This window comes from Rhipicephalus sanguineus, chromosome 5, assembly GCF_013339695.2.
Source record: "Rhipicephalus sanguineus isolate Rsan-2018 chromosome 5, BIME_Rsan_1.4, whole genome shotgun sequence".
Classification (NCBI taxonomy): domain Eukaryota; kingdom Metazoa; phylum Arthropoda; class Arachnida; order Ixodida; family Ixodidae; genus Rhipicephalus; species Rhipicephalus sanguineus.
The window spans coordinates 88,926,860-88,952,877 of NC_051180.1; the positions used below are offsets into that span (position 1 = coordinate 88,926,860).

The 26,018-nt window shown below is 47.4% G+C and overlaps 1 protein-coding gene across 4 annotated transcripts in view; it reads left to right on the forward strand.

Annotated features, from left to right (window-relative positions):
- The window catches only part of LOC119393970 (monocarboxylate transporter 10), a 132,029-nt gene extending 113,957 nt beyond the window's left edge, over positions 1-18,072 (forward strand). For 3 of the 4 annotated variants that reach the window (XM_037661177.2, XM_037661175.2, XM_037661178.2), the window contains exons 2-7: positions 7,235-7,435; positions 8,399-8,680; positions 10,094-10,237; positions 11,033-12,652; positions 13,191-13,316; positions 14,674-18,072. In XM_037661177.2, coding sequence (XP_037517105.1) covers positions 7,235-7,435; positions 8,399-8,680; positions 10,094-10,237; positions 11,033-12,652; positions 13,191-13,316; positions 14,674-14,891 — 2,591 coding nt within the window. In that variant the 3' untranslated portion in view covers positions 14,892-18,072. Of the gene's footprint in view, positions 1-2,935; positions 3,071-7,234; positions 7,436-8,398; positions 8,681-10,093; positions 10,238-11,032; positions 12,653-13,190; positions 13,317-14,673 lie in introns of those variants that run through there. The other variant, XM_037661176.2, reaches the window with a different exon arrangement.
- Positions 18,073-26,018: the final 7,946 nt, after the last annotated feature.

Here is a 26,018-nt window from a genome sequence, read left to right on the forward strand (position 1 = left end):
AAGGTGAATACGGTGTGTCTTGACGGCATTGCACTTTTGAGCGAAAGTAGCACGCGATAGTGAGATACGCCCCGGAGATCATCTGTGGAAGAACAGAAACACCCTTGCGCTCCATGACCTCAATAATTGCGCTAGACAGTCGACGCTTTCTGGGCAAACTGAGAAAGCACTCGGCGAACTGCGCGCAAGGGCGGTCGTAATTAAGAATCTAGGTCGGGCTAGAGAGCAGTTTAGCGGCGAAGTGACTGAGTTAGGTTGCTCCATGTTGTCGCACTGTCTTCGAAAGACTCGTCGTGTTCTGGGCATACTACACTTTACGACCTCTACTCACCTCTCCGTCATTAAATGTTCCTCTCTCTCTTGCCTGCTTATAATGCGCGCGACATATGCTAATGCCAAATACCGTTTTGCAACGCTGATACCATCTGGTCTCGTTCTTCATATACTTTCGTTGTAAACCTGTACTCTTTGCACTCGACATCAATTGCCCCAGTTATGTCCAGTTATGACCCGCCACAGTCGTCTAGTGGTTACGGTGATCGACTGTTGACCCAAAGGTCGCGGGATCGAATCCCCGCCGCGGGGGTCGCATTTCGATGGAGGCGAAATGCTAGAGGCCCGTCTACCTAAATTTAGGTGCACGCTAAAGAACCCCAGGTGGTCGAAATTTCCGTAGCCCTCCACTACGACGTCCCTCATAAGCAACACGTGTGTCGATACGGTGACCTCATTGCCAGCATCACAATGTCAAAGCGTAAGACGGAAACTTAGCATATCTATGTGACAAGCTGGCCCGTTATAGAGATGTGTCGAACCTTACACTGTTAAAGCCGAGGATGTAGCCCGAGATGACGGAGACAAAGGATTAGACAATAGCCACCATACGCAGATGCATAGAAACCGCATAGCGCAAGTACGCACGTGCGTGTATTGTTATGATTTATGCGAGAGTCATTCCCGGAGGCGGGCATGCATTTAATTTCCTGAGAAAATGCAGTGCCCCGCAATAAATAGAAATTACCAACCATCCCTCGTGTCTAGATGACAGAGGCTTCATCGTGGGCTATTGAAAAGCCTCGTAACTTAGCGTATGAGCCGTAGTTTAAGTCAGTGACAGAGGATGACCTTCAAGAATACCTAGAGGGACGCCATATTATATTTTTAGTTTTTCACTCTAGACCTTCAATAGGTGGCAAAAGAAGTAAAAGAGGGCAAAGGACAAGGTCTAAGAAAAATATCGTTGTATACCAGAGATCTCGCCTGCAGATAATCGTGATCGAGATAATCAATAGAACAAGGGATTAAAATGGCAAGTTGGTACATATAATTACGGTATGCTGCAGCTCAAGAAACACACGGACGGGACAAAACCGACAAGGGCGAGCGCTGAACTTGCAGCAACTTTTATTAGGGAAATTGCACATATACTATATGCTGTCCTACACAGAGGCCGTCAACTGCACATACGTAAATACGCCATCTCTTTATCTGAAACTTGTATGGATGGCGCACTTACAACTTTCAGATAAAGAGATGGCGTATTTACGCATGTGCAGTTCGTGATGTCTGCATCGGTATGTGCAATATTGCCAATAAAAGTTGTCGCAAGTTCAGCGCTCGTCCTTGTTGTTTTTGTTTCGTCCGTGTGTTTCTTGCGCTTCAGTATCTGGTAATAATAATAACGGACGCGCACATATCGCGTCAGAAACACTGAAAGTAAGAAGGCTCAAGTCATAACGTACAGCTCCTGTACTAGTTAGCGTATTATCGAAGCCTCTCACAAAGAGCAATAGAAAAGGCGGCTGGGTTCCATATGAGGTAGTGCGCTCCTGAGAAAGTCAGTGCACGCACACAAGGAAGAGCGTTACCTACTTATGGTGCAACACGTTCAAAGAGTGCAGCGTTCGCGAGGCCCACAATTTTCTTTTTGCTTTTCTTTTATTGCGATAGGAATTATATGGACGGTCGAGACGAATTTTTACCGTCGCCGTCATGTTCCGTATAAAGTCCAAATCGATAACATCGGCCCTCGCGTCTTATGTTCAATGTGCGAGCGCAAGCTTGCGAAGGCTGCAGACGGGCGCAGCTCAAGCAGAGATTAAACGAGCTGGCCGGCTCCGACGGGCGAGGGAGCATGAAGGGGGGCCGGTTGAGGGCTGCGTCGCTCGGGCAGTAACTGCGAACTTTGATCAAATGGGCGCGGTCGTGATTCCTATCTCGACAGACATCAGTAGACGGCTCCTAGTCTTGTACGTACTGTGCTCTCACCGATTACCTCGCGTTGAGGCCACAGACAGTACCAAAACCACTTCGCTCCCTGGAATGGCCATATTCCCTCAGGCCAGCGTTTTGTAGAGCTACGCGATGTCGTATTCTAAAGGGAGTTAGCTGCTAGCCTAACTTGGCATAACATTCCAATTTGTTGCTGTCGCACTCATTGCGTCGTCATTGCGGCAAAAGTGACTTACATGTAGCCTTCCAAGGACGAACAGGAGTTCAATAACATGTATAGACGTTTTCGGCACACAGGACGAAGAATAGCAGAGTGTAGGCAGACACCTGTTTATCTACCATACTCTTTTCGTCGTCCTTCTTTTGCGCAACACGTCTTCAGTTGTGGAACGCCGCGAACTCGAAATCAGAACTGTTGTCACTTACATGCAGTCGTAAGCCAATATTTCGCTCAGTCATTATCTTAGTTACGGCGCGAATATGAGAAAAATGAGCGCACATATCTCTGCGTACCGAGCACGCGGTCCGCTCCGATAGACCAACGCGTCCAGTGCTCACGATGGAGGGCGGCGGCGGCTTGCTCGAACGTAACAGCCAAGGAGATGCGCCCCTCTCGCTATCTTATCGCCGGAGAATGCCGGAGAGGTGGTGACGTATAAGGTCTCAACGCCGGTCGGCCGGCTCTTTTCGGCCGGCGATCGGCGGGAGAAGGGTGCTTCGCTCGGTGCGGTTGCCGCGTGCGGTGCGCTGCTGCTGCCGCCGATACCGTCGCACACGCTGCATGCTCCACCAACTCACTCGAGGATGAAGTTCGCGACGGAATCCAGGAAGCGGCTCGGTGAACTGTTTTCTCTTTCCCTTTCGTCAATGAGGGTGTGATGCGAATTACTTGTTCGAACGCACCGCCTCGGGGTTAAAAAAAAAAAATCGAGGATTTTGCGTGCCAACATTACGATGTGGATATGACGCACGCCATGATAGGGGGACTCACGACTGATTTTCGGCCACCTCGGATTCTTTAACACTGACGTAAAGACAAGGGTTTTTTTGCCTTTCCGTCCCCCCCCCCCCTCCCATCGAAGTGCAGCCGCCGTGGACGGCAATCGAACCCGCGTCTTCGAGAATGCAGTACAACATCTTAGCCGCTGAGCTACCACGGCAGGCCACCAACGCGGGTCTCTCTTGCCCCGGCATAAGTGAAACTGTGTATATTGAGAACAGACAGGAATGCCGTATCCCTAAGGCCGTAGAAGCAAAACATAGCTTCGAAACTGTGAGCAAAACGCCATGCATCCGCTAAATGATTGACGAATGGTATGAAGTTCGGCGTTGGTATACTGATTTCGCCTCCTCAATTAGCTATACGCTTGGGGCTGCACCGACTGTAATTGCTGCACAGATTTTCTTGCTAGGAGTAGTTGGGTTTTCATGAAAGTATAGCGGTTGATTTTGATACCTTTGTCATAACCACTTGTATCGCCGAAAAGCGAGGAACACTGATCTTTTAGGCAAGAGCTCACTCCCTGCTCCTCGTTGTTTGCAGTTGCGTGCATTGCGCAGATATACGAGGAAAGTCTGATGAAATTTCGCCGCGTGTTGCTTCTTACCAAAGCACGGCATGAAGCCGGCAAAGGCGAGACTCAGTAAATACTGGAGCGTGAAGTATTTACCCGCAAAACAGAAGAGCCGCTCGAACGAATGGGATGAAAGCTGTTACTCGAGAGTTAAGTGGCTAGGCCGGCAACGATAAGCGCTGGGATACTCCATCACACTAACCAATCCGGCACGAGTTACTTGTGCACTTATTCTTGGCTTTCTGCACTACGAATAAGCCCGGTACTATTGGAAACGAGCTACACAGTATATGGCTTTGTGCCAATTTCATTTCTCGCTTATCTTTCTGTCAGTTAGAGTACTTTCATTTTCCTCGAGGTTTTTATTGATTGCTTTCTCTCTCGTTTGTCCAGCAATATGCGAAAACTAGCCGACTGCCATATGATACCGTAGTAAGATTGAAATCCAAAGTAATGCTTGCCTACTGCATACATGACTATTAATAGGTTTCTATTGTAACTCATGGACAGTGTTCGTCTACTAATTCTAATTAGGCTGGCGGTCGCGACAAGTTTAAGAATACTTCTTTGACGGGTTCACATGCGGGTAGAATTTACGGAACAGTACAGTAAGATTCATAATTGTATTCAATAAATTAAAATTCTCGTAGCTTTGCTGCACACGTACTGCCTGCCGTTTTATCGCATTCGATCAGTGTTGCGAAAGCAAGTGCATGCCTGGTATAGACAATATCTACAAAATTTGCATTAACAATGTGCGAGCCTACAACATTGCATAACCGCCAATATGACAAGCGTTGAAGAACTTAATGAAGGAAACATTTTCAGTCTTGTTCAGAGTAACATTATTTGCGCGGTGAATGTGCATTTCAACCCGCGTATGTGCATGCTTAGAAATGTCGTGAGACTTTTCGCAGTTCATTGGTATTCACGTTCCTGTGTAAACTCGATTTCTGAAGAGTTCTTTTTTTTTTTCAGAAATGCACTCGGTAAATTTGAGCGGTGGTATCTGCGACCACTATTCAAGTACAGAAATGTGAAAGGGATGTAGCCTCCTTAAAAATCTGTATTATAGGCACACAAAGACAACAAGTTCTCAAATAACAGGATGCTTTTCACATATTACTTTAGAAAAAAAAAAGACTTTTTGTTGGATTTCCACTTTTTAGGCGTTGGGTGGCCTTCTGTTGCCTTGCTTCCAAAATACTTTCCCTCAGGAATACAATGGATTAGTACACAAGATTTAAACACTTAAATGAGATAAATGTGAAACGCACAGATGCTGTTACTGTGGAACCATTTAAGCGGCTTGGACGAAATTTCTTGTGCTTAAAAGAAGCATAACTAAATTCGCTTGACCGATGCGAGCAGAATATTGACTTTATCTGCAGATTTCTTACATAACTGAAGAAAATCACGCGAGAACTAGAATTTAAGATTTTTTTAGACGTTTAAAACATAATTTGGATGCCACTGTCACCTTATTAAAGGTCATATTTACGATGTGCGGCATAGTCATTTAATGCATCCTCTTTTAATTTTAAAACTAAATACTATAAGAACTGACAAATGAATGGCCGTGTTGTAAACGCTGATAATTTGGCGTTTCAGTTCCTTGGGCATCTTGCGCATTTCGGCGTCATGGTTAAATACTTGCTTAGAAATCTCAATAACCATCCTGAGGCACCGATCAGCAGGGGCGGTGCCAGTGGGGGGTATGGAGAGGCTGGAGCCCCCCCCCCCCCCGAAAGAGCAAGCATAGTCAAAACACAATGCATATGTTCCCAGCATCTCTGCCCCCCCCCCCCCCCCCCCCGGAAGGAACTCACTTGTCGTGGGTGCCCCCCCAGTAAAAAAATCCTGGCGCCGGCCCTGCCGATCAGCCGGGCTTGCTGTTTCAAATTCCGCCAGCTGCGTTCGAAACCAGTAGCGCATTTTCTCGACGCCAAGCATCTCTACGGATCGTATATATTTGAGCGGGAGATCAGAGTCAGGCTCGAGATAAGGCTTCCTCTCAAGCATAACTCTTGCTCTATCCTGTGTGGCATATCGCTCACTAGCGGCCGCTCGAGTCATCACAAATCTCCGATAGAAATAAAGAGTTCTCCGGGAAAAGAAATAGATTTGGACTCAAGTGCCGACGATTTACGGAGGATACCCGCACGCAGGTTACTGCAACTACGGGCGAAATAGAAGTGTTATCCGTAAAGCGGTCATCCGAGATTACATGCTCTTGAATAACAACGTTATCTCTTCTTTACGAGTGGAGAGACTTACACGTGTCCTCCCGTACCGATCGAATCACCTGAGGACGTAGTTCGGTCCAAACCGGTGACAACTGTTCTGCATCTCTTGACGTTGCCCGATGCTTTCTTCTCGAAAGCTCTTGGCTAAGGGCATTACACGCGTTCCACTTGTCCCTGATGAACTTCGATAGCAGCTCTCACTTGCCGGTGCACTCTTCTGCGGCCTCCGACCGCAGAGGAAGAAAGGAAAAGACCAAAGCAACAGTGGAGCACCTTGCACGCGTGCAGTGCAAGAACACTTACAAATGCGCTTACGATGCGCGTGATAGTAGTGTCCACTCTCTCCGATTGTTCCCCGATTGCCTCCTCTCTCTCCTTTATTTCTTTTTTTACTTGACTAGAGGGCTCTTCGCTTGTCACGGTGAACGGACATGCGCTCGACAAGGGATCGCGGTGGCCTTGTGCTTATAGGCTTTGCTTATCGACGCTCGTTCAGTTTTGCACTGGTGTCACTGGTAGCAGCTACAGCAGCAGCGGCGGCGTAGCTCGGTTGCTGGCAGCAACAACACAGATACGTATTTTATTAGCAGCGCAAGTATGATGAAATGGGCGAAGTACCCCACGATCGATCGATCGATCGATCGATCGATCAATCAATCAATCAATCAATCAATCAATCAATCAATCAATCAATCAATCAATCAATCAATCAATCAAAGTGGTAATCCCATGCCACGTGGTTAGATAAGCGGGGTTAGTAGGGCATTATGTAATGCACATGCACAGCTACTTCTTCCTTGCTCCTCATCTTTACTCATCACTATGTTTCCATTCCCCTTCTGTTCTATTCTTCACAGTGCACAGAAGCAGGCTACAGCGCGCTAGTCTCACATCTCTGCGTTTTTTTTAAAATATGGAATCAAAGTCTCGCATCTCCGCGTTTTCTTTAAGAGAGAATCAAAGTCAAAATTACGCAGTACGAGTAAATTTCGCGGCTCAAACATTGTACACAATACGCCTGAAGCTGCACGCATTACAGAGTTTACGCTTTGAAAAACATCCGTAAACAGGGGGTGTGCTGTGTATCAGTGCCTTCTGTTTTCATTTCCGTGTCCCCGCACTGACGAAGCCCCATCAACAGGCTCACTAACACGGCGTTCCACCTTTCCTTTGTCTGTGCAGAGTCTATGTCCAAGGAGCTGGACTCGAAGACCTTATGCCAGCTCCAGTCGAGCCCCTCCCTGGCCGGCAGCGTCACTGGCCTCGGATCGGCGGCCACCATCGCCACGGTGGCAGCGGCGGCGGCACAGCACGGCCCGCCCAGCGGCCTGCCCTCGCCCATAGAGAACGGGCCCGCACTACCGCCAGGAGTACCGCCATCAGGTACAATTACAATGCGACAGTATGGTCGCGTGCTTGCAGCAACCACACTTCATTAAGGCGAAAGCCTTAGATGCCGCATCAAACGCGAAATGCGACAGTTGGCGCTGGTAGCCTCGACATTACCGGTACAAACAGTCACTTGTTCACATATGACGTCATCATGACGTCACAGACCCCCATTTTTGAGACGTCACTATGAGGTAACATAGGGCCGTCCAGAGGGCCCACGACGTGGCAGTTAGGCTTAGCCTACCTGTCCCAGAGTGTGAGCGGACCGTATAAGGTCTTGGCTGAGCCTCAGGACCCAATGAAGCTTTACCATACCATACCATACCATGAGGTAACATACGATGACGTAATATGACTTCACCACGCGGCACTGATAAGGTAGCGACGTTTAGATGAAAGTGAGATTAAGTGGTTGCGGTTGCGCGAGCTAGTGCGTAAAACAAGGTGTCCAACGAGGGCAGAGTGCAGTTTCGCGCCCTTTAGTGGAACAATAATTGCAAGAAATGCTGCTACAGCAAGGAGGTATAAAGTTAAGATTCACGCGCATGCTTGTACTTCAGCCCTCACCACCCACTCACGGGTGGTCGGTGCGGCATTTTATTTACCAATAAGATTAATGGCAGGACTCTGGTCTTTATGGACCTCTGAGCGCCGAAAGTATCATTACACAAAAAAGGATCCTTTCTGTAGAAAGTATTTAATCTGCAAGTATTTGGTTGTCTAACTACTTTGTTGTCTAAGTACTTCGAACTGTTAACACGATGAATGTACAAAGAAAGCTTATTGTGATGGAAACTGTCCTTCCTACCTCAAGCCTGTATACGCTCGCTGAAATAGCTACAACCATTGAGAGCTCACAACAAAACTGACCTCCGAGTTGTCGACTATCGCAATAGCACATGATTCATGAGATACCACCGCAAGCGTAACAATAGCATTCGTTTTCATTTGCAGCAACGGCAATAGCCATGATGACGGCTTCTGCGGCCGGCGGAGACGAAGAAGTCGATGACGGAGCCCTGGACCCGGAGGAATTCTACGCGGCCATCCCGGAGCCTCCGGACGGTGGCTGGGGCTGGATGATCGTTGCCGCCTCGTTCCTCTGCAACATGGTGGTCGACGGCATCGCGTACACCTTCGGAATCTTCTTCCCCGAATTCGTGGACCACTTCAAGGCACCCAAAGGGACCGTCGCTTGGGTTGGATCGTTGCTCTCGGGATGTTACCTGAGCGCCGGTGAGTATAGCTTTCTACACTCCGCCTTTGCTCTGCAGCTTCGTCTTCAGCAGTGGCAGAGTGATGCTCAGTTCATTCAGAAATAAGAACTCATTTGTAATATTCTGTGTTCATGTCCTTCGAGTTGTTGGCTAATTCGCCCTCGCGCTACCAATTGCTGGCATCCTGGTTAGCTCATATGGTAGAGCAACCACGCTGGACAGCCGTTGGTTCCCGGTTTGATCCCCGGACCAGGACGAATTTTTCTTCAACTAAGAAGCGTTATTTCCTTGTGGCTTCGTGCTACAAACGGGTGGTCGTCAGTTATCTCTTTCAAGAAGCGTCAAGGCTTATAGCGTTGGTTCTAATGAGTGGTGAAAGATAAACTGTACACGCAGTGAGGATCGCATATATTCACGCTTCACAGGTACAACTTTGCATACACAAGTCAGGCTTAGATTAATGTACGGGAAAAAGGGGATGAAACTACTGGGGCTTTCCGCCGGTCCCTTTACCTGTTACTAATGTTCGGACAGACACGCACTCTTCTATTATCAGAATATCGTAGTGTCGTCACAGACTCTCCTCTTTCATTCTTTCACAATCCCTTTCTCCTTCCCAAGTGCAAAGCAGTGCACCAGATTTCCTCTGGTTAACTGCCGTGTGTGTATTTGACCTCTCTCTTTCTCTTTTTCTGCACTGCCACTTGCATATGCTACGGTAAACCAGTGCTGAGGACACACGAGAATTTCCTCGAACACATTTATAAAAGTGTTACGTGCCAGAGACTGTATATAAGGCAAAACTACACGAGAAACGGTCCAGGGTAACCTAAACGCTAATTTCTGGCGAGTTGTAATATGGCAGAACTGTCAGCTTCATGTAATATAAAAATCTAGTGGGCACCACTTGTTTGTCGAACTTCGGTACATTTCCGAAATGTGGGCCCGGTATATCGCTCTGCTACCGATTAGAGTGGGTACTTCGCATTAATAAATAAGCGGAGCGGCAATTATTTGCATGTTGTTTTCAGCGAAGCAAACAAACTCCTCGAAGGTAGGTTTCAACTTTGAAAGCATGAATAGAAACAGGGATGAAAGAATACAGCCAAAGGGGCTGGGTGCGGAAGGACACGCGGAGAAGGCGTTAGCACACATCTATAGTCGAATCTTGTTGTATAACCTGGATTGTGAAATGCATACAGGCTGACTGTAATGTGATCTGCTGCGTGGGATCGTCGGCATGCGTGTCGGCTGTCGATGCGGCTGAGCGAATGTATAAATGCGTCCAGAATTGTGAGATCACTTTAGACAAGCCGCTAAGTTCTTTCCAAATTCTCCTGTTTTCTAAGCCTTCTTTGTGAAAGTAGGACTGTATTATACTAAGTCAATGTACTTGTAAACAGCTGTACTTAGTTTTTTTTTTCAATTCTAGGCCCCTTGGTGAGTGCGTTGACGAATCGGTACGGCTGTCGGGCGGTGTGTATCGGGGGAAGCATCGTCGCCTGCATCGCCTTCTTGCTCAGCACCATCGTGCAGGACGTGGGCAGCCTAATGGTCACATTTGGTTTGATGGCCGGTAAGAAATCATCGAATTCTTATACTTTATTGCCCTGCGGCTTTGCAGAGAAGTTGCACAGATGTATCTGTAAAATAATCCAGCCTGCTTATCTAAAGTACATACACAACGTATTGTTCAGCTTCTAAATTTATGAATGTATCTTTTAATAGTTCTGTGCGCTGTGAGAAAGAAAGAAGCTAAACCATTATTTCTGTTCCTCTGGAATCCACAACATTGACTAGATTGTACCGCTCAAGGAAGTCTGGTAAATCTCTCGTCATGTGTCACAATACGAGTGCTTACCTCACCAAACCGCGCAGTTATATTGTGCAGATCGCAAAGGCAGTGGCAACAAACAATTTTTTTCTTATTTCGATAAACGTGGTTGGAACGTTGCTTTAAAGAATGCATCAATACAGAGGCACACGGAAAACTGATCGTTATGTTAAAAAAAAAAATTCATGGACCCACAGCTGCTGATTCTCAGTGCCACTTTGACGCCTAAAAAAACAAGTATGCACTCGGCGCGTTTTATAAACGTCATGGCCGAACAAAATTACTTTCACTTCGCCGCCAATCGGTATATTTCCTTTATGGACCCTATCATGAAGTAAGATGCATTATACGACTGTGTTTGTACCAAGGTAGCATGACTGTGTCTTCCATGACAAAACATTCAATGTTCCTGCTAACAGAAGTAATGTTTAATGTTATCTGGAAAGTTCGCTGGCAAGCAGATTGGACACTCTCGAAAATGAAGGCACCACATGACTGTCCGCCTTCTCCCCCCTTCCAATCTTCTTCGACTCGCAGGTCTCGGCTTCGGTCTCATCTATCTACCAGCCATCGTGAGCGTGAACCAATACTTCTCCAAGAAGCGTGCACTGGCTACAGGAATCGCCGTCTGCGGCTCCGGCATGGGCGCGTTCGTGTTCGCCCCTTTCTGTCAGTACCTGCTCACCATCTTCAACTGGAAAGGGGCACTCATGATCCTGGCCGGCCTGTCGCTCAACTGCGCCGTGTTTGGCGCACTCATGCGGCCGCTCCTCGCGTCCGACAACCCGCAGACCAAGCCGCTCCTTCAGCGAATCTGGGAGGAAAAAGAGCGACAGCGGCAGGACTCGCTCTGCAACAGCCAGTTCTTCTTGGTGCAGCACGCGGACGGGACCATCGAGAAGAGGCAGAAGCTGCTCTTGAACACCGAGCCGGGCGTCCACTCGACCCTGTACCTGGACCAGTGGGGCAAGTCTCCTATGGACACGCCGGTCATCACGCTGTCCCCCATTCAGGAGGCCAGGCCATCCCGTATGGGCTCAAAGGAAGACCAGAACGACGATTCTGGGGAGTCGGGAAAGGAGAACGGCGGCACTAAGAAGGGTTCACCGCTACAGGAAAAGGCCCCGGCAACCACAGAATCTGAAAAAGATGCAGGGCAGCAGCAGTCTGTCGTTGACGACGAGAAGACAGCCACAGAGACAACTCAGATGATTCCTCCCGAACTAGACAACCAGACTTCCGGTAACCAGCCAGCACCGAATGGCCATGTACCGAACGGTGGTCCTGCAGTTGCGGCTCCGACGGCTGTATCGGCCATTCAGGAGATCGCCAAGCGCAAGGGCATCATGTCTTCCAGGAGCGCCACCAAGCTGTGTCTGTCGAACATCACCATGGGAACTGAAATGCGTAGGAACAGCTCGTCTCCACGCATGTCTTCGAGCGGTTACGTGTACACGGGCGCAGCGAGCCGGCCGCACGGCCGGCTCGCTACGTCTGGCGAGGTCTGGAAGCGCGTGTCGCAGGAGACTGTGGCAGGCGGGCCGCGCCAGATCCAGAAGGCAAAGAAGAAGGACATCGCTCGACCCATGTACCGCAAGGATATATTCTACAGCGGAAGCGTAGTCAACCTTCCCGAGTATCGTCTGTCGCAGGGTGACGTCCGTTCCTACGTCGCCAGTGTCTTGACCATCCCAGCGACAGACACCATCCCTGCAGCCAGCGGCGTGGATCTTCCAGATGGCAAGCCCGCGGCAGGTTCTTTTTGTCCACCCTGCCTGCGTCTGCCGGCCTCCATGACCGACACCCTCGGCGACATGCTAGACATGGAATTGCTCAAGAACCCAGCTTTTGTTCTGGTCTGCGTCTCCAACATCGTTGGCATGATGGGTTTCTGCATACCCTTCATGTACATCGCCGACTCCGCCGTGCTTAAAGGCATCGACAAGGACAAGGCAGCCTTCCTCCTTTCGCTCATTGGTATCACAAACATGATTGGACGTCTCATATTTGGATGGCTCTCGGACCTGCCCCAGATCAACTGCCTACTACTCAACAACCTTTCACTCTGCCTGAGCGGCATCGCTGTGTTCATTCTGCCCTTCTGCTACTCCTATCCTGCCACCGTGGCCACGTGCATGATCTTCGGATTAATTGTCGGTGAGTGTTACGCTGTATACGGCACCACGCATGGCTGTGCACTTTTCTATCGGGACACGTAACACCTGTTCACCAATACACATAAAAATTGTCGAAGCAACCTACCACTTACGGCGTTGCGCATATTTTTTGTATGTAGTAAACTTAAAGCGTATGTTGCTTCGTACTTATTCTGTAAGGTTGAAAATACCATTTGTTACAGCGGTATTTTGTTTCGAAGTATACTCGCACATTTTAATAACTCAGAGGATGGTAAATTGGTGCTGTTTTCACCTAGGCATATGATAGGAGGGCTTAGCTCACCAGCCACTTGTCGTGAAAGAGCAGTACTTGTACTTGTATATCCAACCGCTGTAAGCACAGCTACTGATAAGGGGCACAAGTTTGCCCACGCATGTGTTAGCATTCGTTCTTGATTTTAGAGACGCATAGAAAGCACTTGAGATGTGTAGTAATGGAGCAAGAGTCTCTGGATCGCAGCATAATGCGAACTTCTTAAGCACATGGCAATACAGTTCCATCCTTGTCTTTCTTTCAGCTGCATATATTTTGCTCACATCAATCATCCTCGTGGAGCTCTTTGGTCTGGACAATCTGACGAACTCGTTCGGCTTACTCAGCCTGTGCAGAGGAGCAGCCTGCATGGTCGGACCCCCTCTAGCAGGTAAACATACCCGTTACCATTGCTCTATATTCGGAATATTAACGAAAAGCGAAAAGCATACACACAATGAAAACAAACAACACATGATATCTAAGCAAAGCATGGAAAGTACATAGTTTATGATGGATAATCCGCGATAGCTAGACGTCCGGAGATATGTGGATTATCAGAACCCTGCCCCGACATTTCGCAATGGTGGTAATGTGCTCGTTTTAGAAGCAACCTGTTCTCACGACTGAATGAACAAGTCCCTTTAGTTTCAGAACTTAAAATCGTGATTGAGCAGCGTAAGGAGAAAATAAGGCCCTGCATGGCAGAGTTTCTAAACAACTAGCTACAATGATTGCCCAATTAACCCGGCCCACGAAGTGAACCCCGGTTCTCTTGGTTCCATCGGTATAAGGCAATAGTCTATTTCAGTATGCATGCCCTTAGGACATGCCTCATGTGCTACCCCACACCATACTCTTGACGCTAGAGATAATTTTTTTAATTGTTATGACAAAAAAAGACCTTGACTTTGTAGCACGAGTGGTCTCCCTTTCAGCTTGCGTTATTATGTATTACAAGGTCGTCCACTTCAAGACGAAACAACTATATCTTGTACCCAAGAGAACACGACCTTTACATTTTGTCTCCATGGCAGAACACGCAGTCAGTACAGATCTGTACATGAATTGTGAATTTCTTAAATATCAAAGTCAAGATGCTACATCATGGACGAAACTTAATTCAGGATTTTCTCCCAACTGTTGAAAGCCCTCTACATAAGTGTGAAACAACATTCACCAAGATACAGCTACCGCAAAACTTCTGGTATCGTCGGCTGGGTATGAGTTAGGACAGCACCAGTGTTTTCTTCTTTCTTGCCCTTTCATCGTGGTGATCGCTAGGAATAAAAATATGAAATAGATGGCCCGTGGTTTTTTCACCAACTCAGAGCGTTTCTTTCCTATTACTGTGCGTACATTTCCTGTGGCTTCATTGCTTCTAGGCTTACTCAGCCTGTGCAGAGGCTGAGTATGATGAAAGCTGTGAATGTTACTCAGGCAGTGGCGTAGGCAGAAATTTTTTTCTCGGGGGGGGGGGGGGGGGGAGGCACGCCCTTGATCCGAGATGGTGTCCCGGCAGGTAAGTGTGGTCGAGTGTCATATTGTACTCTGTATCCCATGGGAGAAAACATTTCGGGGCGGGGGAGGGGGGGGGGCACGGGCTCGGTGTGCCACCCCTTTGCTATACCCCTGTACTCTGGGTTCTCTCGAGATGTTATCTGTGTATTAATTTGCTTTAATTCCGGAAGGCTCTTCTAATGTCATATTTTATTCCCTGCTTTCTTTCCCCTTATCGCATACTGCAGGTACCCTGTTCGACATGACGGGCTCGTACGACGTTCCGTTCTTCGTCTCGGGCACCATGCTCATCGTGTCCGGCGCGATGTCCTTCTTCATACCATGCGTGCGGAACACGGCCGTCAAGCCCGAACCGCTGCCGGACATCGCCTCTCCTCTCGAAGAGATCCCCGAAGAAAGCGACGTGCCCGAAGATGAGGAAGAGAACGTCGAGAGCATCGTCTAAAAGAAGAATTGTCCCACACGATGCCGATACATATTTGCGTGCTTCGTCGCGGCTCTTGTCCGGCTCCATCCCTCCTCTAGAAGTGATGTCTGCACGGCGCAGCACTCACTCGCTTTTTGACATTGAGGTGGACGTAGCGGCGCTACTCACAGATCAAGTAGGCGCACTGACAGGGAGAGCCCACGAATAAGGCGAGACGACCGGTGATTAGACACACGCATCTCCTTTCCCTGAGAAAGCTACATGACATGACTTTTGTCTCCTGGCTCCGAGAGCAACTTGACTTCGTCTTGTCGTCTACAGTTCCCGGTGTCACCCTATTTCTTCATTTGATAGGTTGACTTTATGTGGTCTTCGTCTACGGCTCCTACGTGCTTGCAGCAACGATGTCACATGTTGTGCTTTTCTTCAGCGTTGCCTCTTCTTCCCATTCAAGCCAGAACGCCAAGCGCCAAGCTAGGCTGCGCGAAGAAGCCAACCGAACCAAAGCCATTTTCATCTTTCCTAACGCGTTCCGGAGCCATGTACTCAGACTCATTCCACCGAAAACAAATCTTCGGTTGGAAGAAAGAAGGCGCAGGGGAGATAGTTCGGGTTCGCTTTGGCAATCCGGACGTCTCTGTGTATCTGATGCTACGTACGTTTTAGTGCGCGCTTTAACGAGAGGCGATTATTTTCTTGGCTTTGAGAAAGTGCGCACAGAACTCTTCTTTTGTGCTTTGGTGTGCCAGTATGTGCGTGTGTAGTGTCAAGGTGCCATGCTCTGATGATAGATGGTGGATGTAGCGAAGAAGAAAAAAAAGAAGGGTTCGGCCTCTTTATAGACAATTCGCGCTTCTGTCATCGAGTACCACTGTTCGTGACAGCGTTTGATCGTCGTTGTGTTTTTGAAAGCCGCAGAGGATGGACGTCGTGTGAAAAGATGTCTTTCGATTAAGCTTTAAGGCTTCGCGTACGGAATCCTCCTCGAGCTTCGGATCGTGCGGACCAGTTAAAAAAGTAGAAAGAGTGAAAGAGAATAGAAGATGAAAAGCTTCAACTTCGAAGAAAGGCTTTGCCACGTGTTGTCGAAGACGTGTGAAAGGATATAGGAACTTCTTTTTGTTGTAAGGCGTCATCTCGTTTCAGACATTGTGCGCTTGCTTGTGTTTTTTGTTCTCGTCGAAAAAAAACCTGTGACTTTTGAAGAGGACATCGAGCGCTCACTCTGCGGACAATGCGCGGAGAGTACTATGTGCAGTGATGGCAGTGGAGCGATTGCGTGAATGTTCTCTCTTTCATTTATGCGTCATTTAATTTTTTTAAATTCTTTTCGTTGTGTCCTGCGTTGGGTCCTAAGACAAACACAGATGATGCGAAAAAAAAAACGAAACAAAAGAAAAAGAAGACAACGTGTGAGGGAAAAACCTACTCCCCCCTCCAATCCCCGAGTTTATCGTCGGCATGAATAACGCATTCCAGTGTGTGCACAAACGGAACTTATGGGAATTAATTTGCTTCACTTAAGATTGAAGGGAAGCAAAATGTTCAAAACGGATGCGCCGTTGATTGCATCCGCACACATAATACACAACTCATGATTGTAGTCACCACATATCTGTGATATATGCTCCTTGGCCCGACAGCTAATCGCTACACCGCAAGACTCTATAGATAACAACTACGGCGTGTTTGTTCGTAAAAATAAGAACACCGCAGTATTTTTTGTCCTTGTTTTTTTCTCGTAGCCAAACGTGTAGCCAAAGTTACCTTTGTGCGGACGTAGTGTTGTGAATGCTCTTATCTTTAGCGCTGTGTCCTTTCTGCGGAGAAAAAGAAAATGGCAGCGCTCCGCGTTTCTTCTTTTGCATTCGCTGTCCAACCGTGTCTTTAACGTTTTAAGCTTTAGGACCATCATCATTCATTGTCTATTTAGTGAATAGTTAACAAAGCAGACTTAGACTTCAAACTCTGTTTCTGATGAGAGAGCGCGTGTCTGTCCAGAAAGAGACATTCCAAGATGCGTGTTAACCTCACACGCTATTGCGAAGAAGAACCGGGATCTATACGTGTTGTGAAAATAAACACAAGCTTTATCGTTATTGTTATAATTTTGCCTCGAACGCAGTGCTATTTGCTTAAAAAGCTAGTGGTGTTGCTTTCTCTTGCTCAGCGAACTTCGGTTGACGGAGCAGTGCCGGTAGAACGGTGAATGGTCCGCGTTCCGGTATTTATCCCAGCTGCTTTAGAAGAGGGGCCCGTGAAGTGGGAAAGCATTTCATGGAACTTTGTTCCCGGAACACGTTTTATTTTGACGTGTAAAAAACGATAGCACAAAAACTGAATTGCTGTTAGCTGCGGCCTACTACATTTAGCTGGTAATCTCCCGGTATAAGGAAGTTTTCCAAGGCGAGGCAACGGAAAAGTACTCGTACAAGCTAGTGAGGCACTATTCGCATGCTAATTTTTCTTCGGTTTCCATTATATGACACTTTATCGCAAATTATTGATCGGGAAATTCCAATACTAAACGATCTATTGAATAATGCATCAATTGAAACATTCGTTCACAATGTTCTAGAACGTTCCAGCATCAGGATTCTAATGAGCATCGACCAAAAAGCCGTTGTACGTCACATATGCAAAAAAACAAAAAACAAGTACGCCAACCAATGACTAAAGCATAGCGTGCTTTACACTGTCAACCGCGTAGGATCTGCTGTAGGGGCCAGAGGCGACGCTGTTACCTTCAAAAACAGCTTTGTGACCTGTGGTGTGATGGCGCTAGCGTAGGTTCCCATAGTGTAGTGCAACGTGGGGCAGGAGACCCGGGTCTGAAGCACCTGGGGGTGAACGGGCTTTTTTCTTAAGCCGCAAGCCCGATGCAGCGTTGTTACGTTGGGAACAGGCGTAAGAGGGAACGCAAGCATGCGCCTTTGAAGGGAGCATATGTAAGCAGCGCTGTCCATTTCGCAACTACCACATACATACTACACATACACAGACACAACACAGACGGTGCAATTAGTGCTGCTTGCGCTAACGCACGCAGACGTGAAGATGGCCTTGAATCGACTCCTTGGGTTGCGAGTTCGCCGATGTAGCCTTTTAAAGTACTAAGTGAGAGCAGAGTGAACGCTGAGATCCTTTTTTCTCCGCAGCTCTTGGAAACAGAATAAAGCTGTTATTTGTTTACGCCCTATACCGGTGTGCTGAAGCTTTTTTTTCTTACGAACACCGAGCGTCGCTCCTGTGGCGGAGTGATCTGCACGAGCGAAGCTCTGTCAACGCTGATGAGCTTAAGCTCGATATACTTTGCCGCTCGTTTTAATCTTGTATGAAAATGCACACATTCCTCACTGTCCACGACCACGTAGCGGCTGGCTTGGAGGTGCACGAGCGATGCCAAACGGTAAGATTCCCATTGCACGTTTCTTTTTTTTTTTTTCTTTTAAAGACGATAGTCTTTCTTGGGATACCTAAACGGAGTCTGTCTTCCTGTCTTTCTGTTTGTCGGCACGTCCCTCGATTCAACCACTCGGCCAAAGTTGAACCACTTCCCCAAGGGCCAGCCACCTTGAAAGTGTGTGTGGAGAGCACACGTTGAGTGCGGAAGTTTCTTCTGCTTCAGCGCTTCGTGCCAAACCGCGTGTTCGGGCTGGCTGGCGCTCCCGCCGGTCGCGTTGGTCACCGCCGGTCTTCGCCTGCTGCTGCGCCGGGACTACCAGCCCGCAACACAGCACTCATGTTTCCCGACATATTGCCAGATGACGTCCATATCTCACGCAGCGCCTCTTCTATCGTCTTTAGACGACATTTGCAGCGAAGCACGCAGATATTTTTTTTTTGTTTTGAGGCGAGGCATTGCATTGCCTAGATTAGCAGGTGCAACATATGCCAAGGAGCCTCGCGAAGGACATCATGCAGCTACTGCTTCAAACAGCACAGTGGCTGCTTTTAGGCAAGTATGCGGTAAGGTGAAGAATCCTTAGAAGAAGCCTGATCTAATGTACACGTGATGCGTAACAAAGCTGATAATCAACGAACAATTGTGCTTAGTACGTTACTTTTAAGCCATGTATGTACTACGTTATGTTATAGCCAAGCATAGATGGAACCGTTTTGATGGCTGCAAGAGTGGTCTGAGCACGTGTGCTTATCCTGAAGCTTGAAACCCAAAGTGAAGATGGGGGCCGACAGAGAGCCTGAAGTTGAACAACAGTAGACTGAAGGCCACGAGATAAATGATTAGGACATTGACTCGATGTGTGGCGTGTGCTCAGATGTGTGGTGTATGCTCAGAAATTATACTGATTGGGCTCAAAAGCAGTGAAAATCGGCCAAACATGACAGAGGCGTAGCCAGAAATTTTTTTCGGGGGGGGGTTCAACCATACTTTATGTATGTTCGTGCGTGCATTTGAGTCAGCCAAACATGACGCTGATGGAGACGCCAACTAATTAGAAAGGACTGGTAGCTTTGCAGCAGCCTATTGAGACTCCATCACATCGTTTATTCCGGACAGGCTGGTGCTCTGCCGTTCACCCACTGCGTTAGGGATTTGATTGCAGTGTGCCTCGTCACATTCGCCTGAGCAGTTCGCTCTTTAACCTTCACCCTTCAGTCTCAGCCTCGTTAAAGGCGCATAGCGTAATCCAACGCAGGATGTTCCTGTGGCACGTGTTTCTGCTCGACGATAATGGGAACGTTTCATTCATACGTTTTTGCCTGTATGAGTCCAGCGGCGGCATTCTTACCTCACAACCGCAGATAAGATAAGGCGATATCTCTAACGAGGGAAGTGGCCTTCAATCATAAACGTATGACGAGAGACCTCTCGCCGACGAGGTCTTTGTTTCAGCGTGGTGACTAGATCTAGAACGCGGTAAGTGCTTCGACGACGACCTCAAAAATTTCAGCCATCAGGAAAATTCAAACATAAGAGGAAAGAACGCTAAAGAAAAAAAAATATGTTGCGTTTGGTTGCTATATGAGGAACCGACTAGAACCGGCTTAAATCACTGGAACAGAACTTGCTAGGGTAGAACCGGCATGCTGTTCGTGCCATCTGTTGACGATTTCGGAAAACTTCGAGACGTTGTCAAATACGAAATGGTAGAAGCTGACAGACGTTGCTTACCATGGCCAACAAAGGAAACCGTTTCCAGACCCCCCCCCCCCCCCCCGAACCACAGCAACAAACTCTTCACAAATGCCAACATGCAAAAAGAAATCACTCACATCGAAAATGGCAAATAGAGGCGTGGGAGCATTCAAAACTTTTAAAGAACGAATCGAATATTGTCCCGCTCGTGAGGCACTCGAGTCGAGTAGCCTCCCTCGTGCACCGTTCGCTGCTAAATTGAGCCAACTAACTCAACAGTACGTTTTAATCCGTCATTATTCCGGAATCAGAATGTTATAGAGCAACTTTTGGATACTTCAAGTCGTCGACTAGACAAAATGAAAAAAAAAGAAAAAAGATTTCATAACATCAACCCCACCCGCAGAAGATATAACGCAGTAACGCACGCTGTGTCGCTCAACGAGCCAGATATTCCCTGCTAAACAACAGCACTCAAAAAAAAAAAAAATCCGGCAGATCCCACGCACTGTGGGAATCGGCGTAATGCGAAGCAGCCATCAAAGAGCTGCATACATCGCTTTGTTTATTTTTGAGCCGAATGAAATCATTCATGCCATGGCATCTGGTTCGCCATATATCGCATGTTTGCCATGCACGCGTGCATGCACAATGTGGTATATACCATGCCAATGAAACGTATATTCTGGTATATACACTGCATGACCGGTGATTTATGTTCATCACGCACTCCTGTCATGCCATACCAATTTTGGTATATACCCAGTTATCTAAACAGCCGTAAGCGCACCATAACAGAGTCATGTAAATCATACCGTACATGACATGCATAGCATAATTCGCATGTTAGGACCTGTCATTTATGTTCTTCATACAGTCACATCGCGCAATAGCAATTTTGGTGCATATCAATCTAGCGAAACGGCCGCGAGCGCACCATGAGCGTGCCACGTAAATCACGTCTTACATGACACGCATGTCATGATTTTCATGTTACCACCTCTAATTTACGTTCGCCATACAGTCGCGTCGTGCAATACCAATTTTGGTGTATATCGAGCCCGCGAAACGGCCGCGAATGCTCCATGAGCGTGGCATGTAAATCATGACATACACGACATGCATGTCATGGTTTTCATGTTACCACCTGTTATTCATGTTCTTCATACAGTCACACCGCGCAATACCAATTTTGGTGTATATCAACCTAGCGAAACGGCCGCGAGTGCGTCATGAGCGTGGCAGGTAAATTATGTCGTGCATGACACGCATGTCATGATTTTCATGTTACCACCTCTAATTTACGTTCGTCATACAGTCGCGTCGCGCAATACCAATTTTGGTGTATATCAAGCCAGCGAAACGGCCGCGAATGCACCATGAGCGTGGCATGTAAATGATGACATGCATGTCATGGTTTTCATGTTACCACCTGTTACTCATGTTCTTGATACAGTCACATCGCGCAATACTAACTTTGGTGTATATCAACCTAGCGAAACGGCCGCGAGTGCGTCATGAGCGTGGCACGTAAATTATGTCGTGCATGACACGCGTGTCATGATTTTCATGTTACCACCTCTAATTTACGTTCGTCATACAGTCGCGTCGCGCAATACCAAATTTGCTGTATATCAACCTAGCCAAACGGCAACGAGTGCGTCATGAGCGTGGCATGTAAATCATGACATACATGACATGCATGTCATGGTTTTCATGTTACCACCTGTTATTCATGTTCTTCATAGAGTCACGTCGCGCAATACCAATATTGGCGTATATCAACCTAGCGAAACGGCCGCGAGTGCGTCATGAGCGTGGCATGTAAATCATGACGTGCATGACGCGCGTGTCATGATTTTCATGTTACCACGTGTCAGTTATGTTCGTCATGTTGAAATGTCTCGTCATACCAACTTTCGTATATATCCATTCATTTAAACGGCCGCGAGCGCCCCGAGACCATGTCATGTAAATCATGCCGCACATGACATGCGTGTCATGATTTGCACGTTAGGACCTGTCATTATGTTCGCCATGAACTCTTGTCACGTCATACCAGTTTTGGTATATATGAAATTAACGGAATGGCCGCAAGAGCCCCAAGGCCGTGGAATGTAAATCATGCTGTTCATGATATGCATGTCGTGATTTTCATGTTATGACCTGTCATTTATGTTCGTAATACGGTCATGGTATTCCATACCAATTTTGGCATACATGCGATTAACGAAACGGCCAGGAGAGCACAAAGTCGTAGGCGGCTAGATAGATAGATAGATAGATAGATAGATAGATAGATAGATAGATAGATAGATAGATAGATAGATAGATAGATAGATAGATAGATAGATAGATAGATAGATAGATAGATAGATAGATAGATAGATAGATAGATAGATAGATAGATAGATAGATACGCTCAAACCCCCAGAAGTTCGCTAAGAAATGCTTCGCATTTAAAAGATACTAGGGCTTTATGCGCTAAAACCACGATATGAGTCACGACGGAATGGGGCACTCCGGATTGACTTTTTCCACCTGGGTTTTCTTAACGTACACCCCAATATAAGTGCACGTGTGTCGTTGCATTTCGTCACTAACGAAATCAGGTCGCTGTGGTTGGGAATCGAGCCCACGTTCTCAACCTTAGTAGTCCAGCACGTTAGCCGCTGAGCTACCACGACGGGTATGATCATTCGTAATAAAATATCATTAAATCGTGATATTCGGTAGTATGCATAGCATAAAATTTAATGTGTATTTGATATACTGTGTATTGCATAAAAGGGAGGTATAAACCCTGAGAACTTCGCAGGACACGCCACGGTGGTCTAGTGGTTAGGGTGCTTGACTGCTGATCCGAAGGTCGCAAGATCGAATCCCGGCAGCGGCCGCCGCATTTTCGATGAAGGCGAAAATGCTTGAGGCACGTGTACTTAAATTTAGGCGCACGTTAAAGAACCCCAGGTGGCCGAAGTTTCCGGAGCCCCCCACTACGGCGTCCCTCATAATCATATCGTGGTTTTTGGACGCAGAACTTCACAGTACATAAGCATTAACAGAAGCAATATATGAGGTTACAACGTCGTATTCTACGAAAGTCCCTCCAGCTCTTCCTCCAGTTCTCTATCGCTATCCAATCAGCGCGTGCTAAAATAGACAGTCCGCTCAGGCAGAATAGTCTGCCTATTTAAGGAAAGGGAGTCGCTTATATGGATAAGTTTGTACTGAGATATCCCCTCTCTTTCTATATGTTTCAGAAGCAACGATTCAGCTTCGTAATCTTTTATACTCATCTTCTTCGAGGTGACAGTGATCTATATTACCACCACGACTGAAGACGGCATTCAGTCGTGACATCTGGACGTTGATTGAGCAACCGAACACCCACATGCATCTAGCTTCCAGGGAGGGGTAGCAGCAGCGAAATCTTGTTTTGCACGCATAAGCGTGTGACGGTCACTGAAGAAGGTCTGTTGCGCAATCCTGATAATTACGAGAGGGCTGTTTTCCTCGCTGTAAGACACGTGCTCCTACGGCACGTAGTGGCCCGCGCTTGGCACAGACCACCGACTCAGTCGCTGGAAAACCGGCAGACCGGACGGCAAGCGAAGGTTCTTCCTTGGCGCCCACACGTTAACTGATGCCACTCATGGCTCTCCAATAGCTAACGACATGTTCCCGCTTTCATACCAGCTCACGCTTTCGCACAGGCGCGTGCAACGAATTAATCTGCATGGCAATAAATGGTATCTATCCCGTGCGCTCGTATTCCAGCTACCGGTTTCGAATCGTCAGCTGCTACGTGCCCTGCTAGCAAAGTGAAAAGTTTGTAAACGTTGCGCAGCTACTTCTGATTTAACGGAAGCTGCCCTAGGCATAACACTTAAGGCAACGTACGTTTTCGTGCCAGGGGTAAAAGCTTTCCTTCGTGTTAACCTGGCGACGTTAGTGGTTCTGCTTCACGTCCTATTAGACTTACAGTCTGTTTTGCGGAAACTGCTAAAGCATTTCTTTCGGCAAACGGAATCCTTTACTTCTAAAGCTCTGTACGTAATTATAAGAATTTCGCTATTTAGCGAGCAACTACCAACTACTTTTCGTTTAATTTATTCCGCAGGGCATATTGGACGTTAATAAAAAATCAGCTACCAACACCGTAAATCGCTGTTCTCGGTAACGGTGCCGGTTCATATGCTTCAACATAAACAACTTTTTCACCTTTGAACGCTTTGATATAATTGATTTTACTGACTACCTTTGCTTGCAAATCGCAACTGAACTGTTATTATGCAATAAGCATGAAGTCAGTGGAACGAGATTGACAGCGGTAAGCAGAAGCTGTACACTTTGATAACATTTTCCAGCATATTTCTTGTAACTTCACAGAAAGAACCTCAATTAAACAGCGTACAACTGAACCACGCTTCATGTAGTATTGCAGAAACCACGACGAAAAAGAACAAATTGACCCGTAACAATTTCAAACGCTATTTCAAAGCTTAATATGTCTCTGTTGCGTATTTAAGGTTCCGAAGATTTTGCATACCCCGTTTGTTAATTGCCGGCTCGTGCAGAGTGATACCATCTCTGGTTGAGCTACGGCCCTGAATATTCCGTGTAAAACTGCGCAGCTTCACCACAGCGCGTAAATGCCTAGCGTGTAGCGAAACCAAGTAAATATTTGAGCAGATTGTTGCTGAGAAAGCCGTGGAGTTCTAGCCGACTATGGCGGACCTACACAAAACCTCACATAAATATAGGAGAGACGAGGAGGTTTGATTTCATTTTCCTCACATTTCGGATTTCGGAGAGTAATAACTAGGTGAGGTAGGCAGGAGTGCCTCCTTTTGCGAGCGTTCTTCCCATATGTTATTCCTAGATTCGCGTACCACGTCCGTCATCACCACCAGACCAGATAGGGAAGCAAGAAATAAACATGGTTGATCCCTCCGTCCCAGGAATCAGTATAACGCGAAAGTGTACCGTGTATTCCCAGGATTACAGTTGATTGTTTATAGTACAGTGATGTATGAGAGCTTTCACAATGTCTATTGGGGCTTGGCAGCTACAGCACCGTTTGAAGTCTATGCACCTACGCTGGCCTCTGGGGCACATCGCCATCCCGACGCGACGACTTGCGCCAAAGATCATGATTTACCGTGGTAGCTGAAGTAGTTATTATTCACCTGGACACATGATATCCTGAATGCCGCCCAAACATGACATCAACAAGCACATAACACTGATACTCGATGTGCACGCGTTCAAAGCGTCGTCATTTGAAGAGAGAAACGCCAAGGTGTGCGCTCCCCAGTAACAGGGTAACCTAAGTCTCTGTTCATGTGTTTATACCACAGAACGCTTCAGGAACGCGAGAGACTGAGTTCGTGAGCGGCGAACGCGGGAAGGCCCGCTGGCGTCTCTCGCTGCACCGAAAGCTGAAACTACCGAAGCACTCTGTGTCGGCGCTCGTTAGTGTCATGATGCGGTAATTAACTTCGCCTATCCCAGACGGCGACACAACCCCATGCCAAGGTCGCTGTGAAAGGGAGAAGGTATGAGAGATGTAAGGCGCGTTTGTGAAGCCTCATGCACGAGCGTCGGTAGCGCAGTGGGTGAAGCGCTCGGCGCCTGCCGTCGAGGACCGAGAAGTCGTGGGTTCGACTCCCAAGTCATCCGAATCAACGGAACTTTTTCTTTGTCATCTGTTCATGTGCATTTTAACGACGTCACATCCGTGACGGAAATGATGTCAATGAAGTCTTGGTGGACCCCGGCATAAAACACTTTCGTGTTAAAAGGTAAGGTGCAGAGAGAGTGACTGTTGATACTTCGCTTGCCCTCCAATGATATGCGACGCTTCAGAGCACTAGATTCGCACTAAGAGATGAGAAAACCTTGAACACGAATGCATGAACACGAACAGTGGGCAAAAAACCTCACCAAGCGCGAAAGTGTTGCGGCGAAAATATTCGAAGCATTCGCTACCGTGAGTGTGTGTTCTCCCCGTTATCGTTCTTCCATTGTTTCTTCTTTCT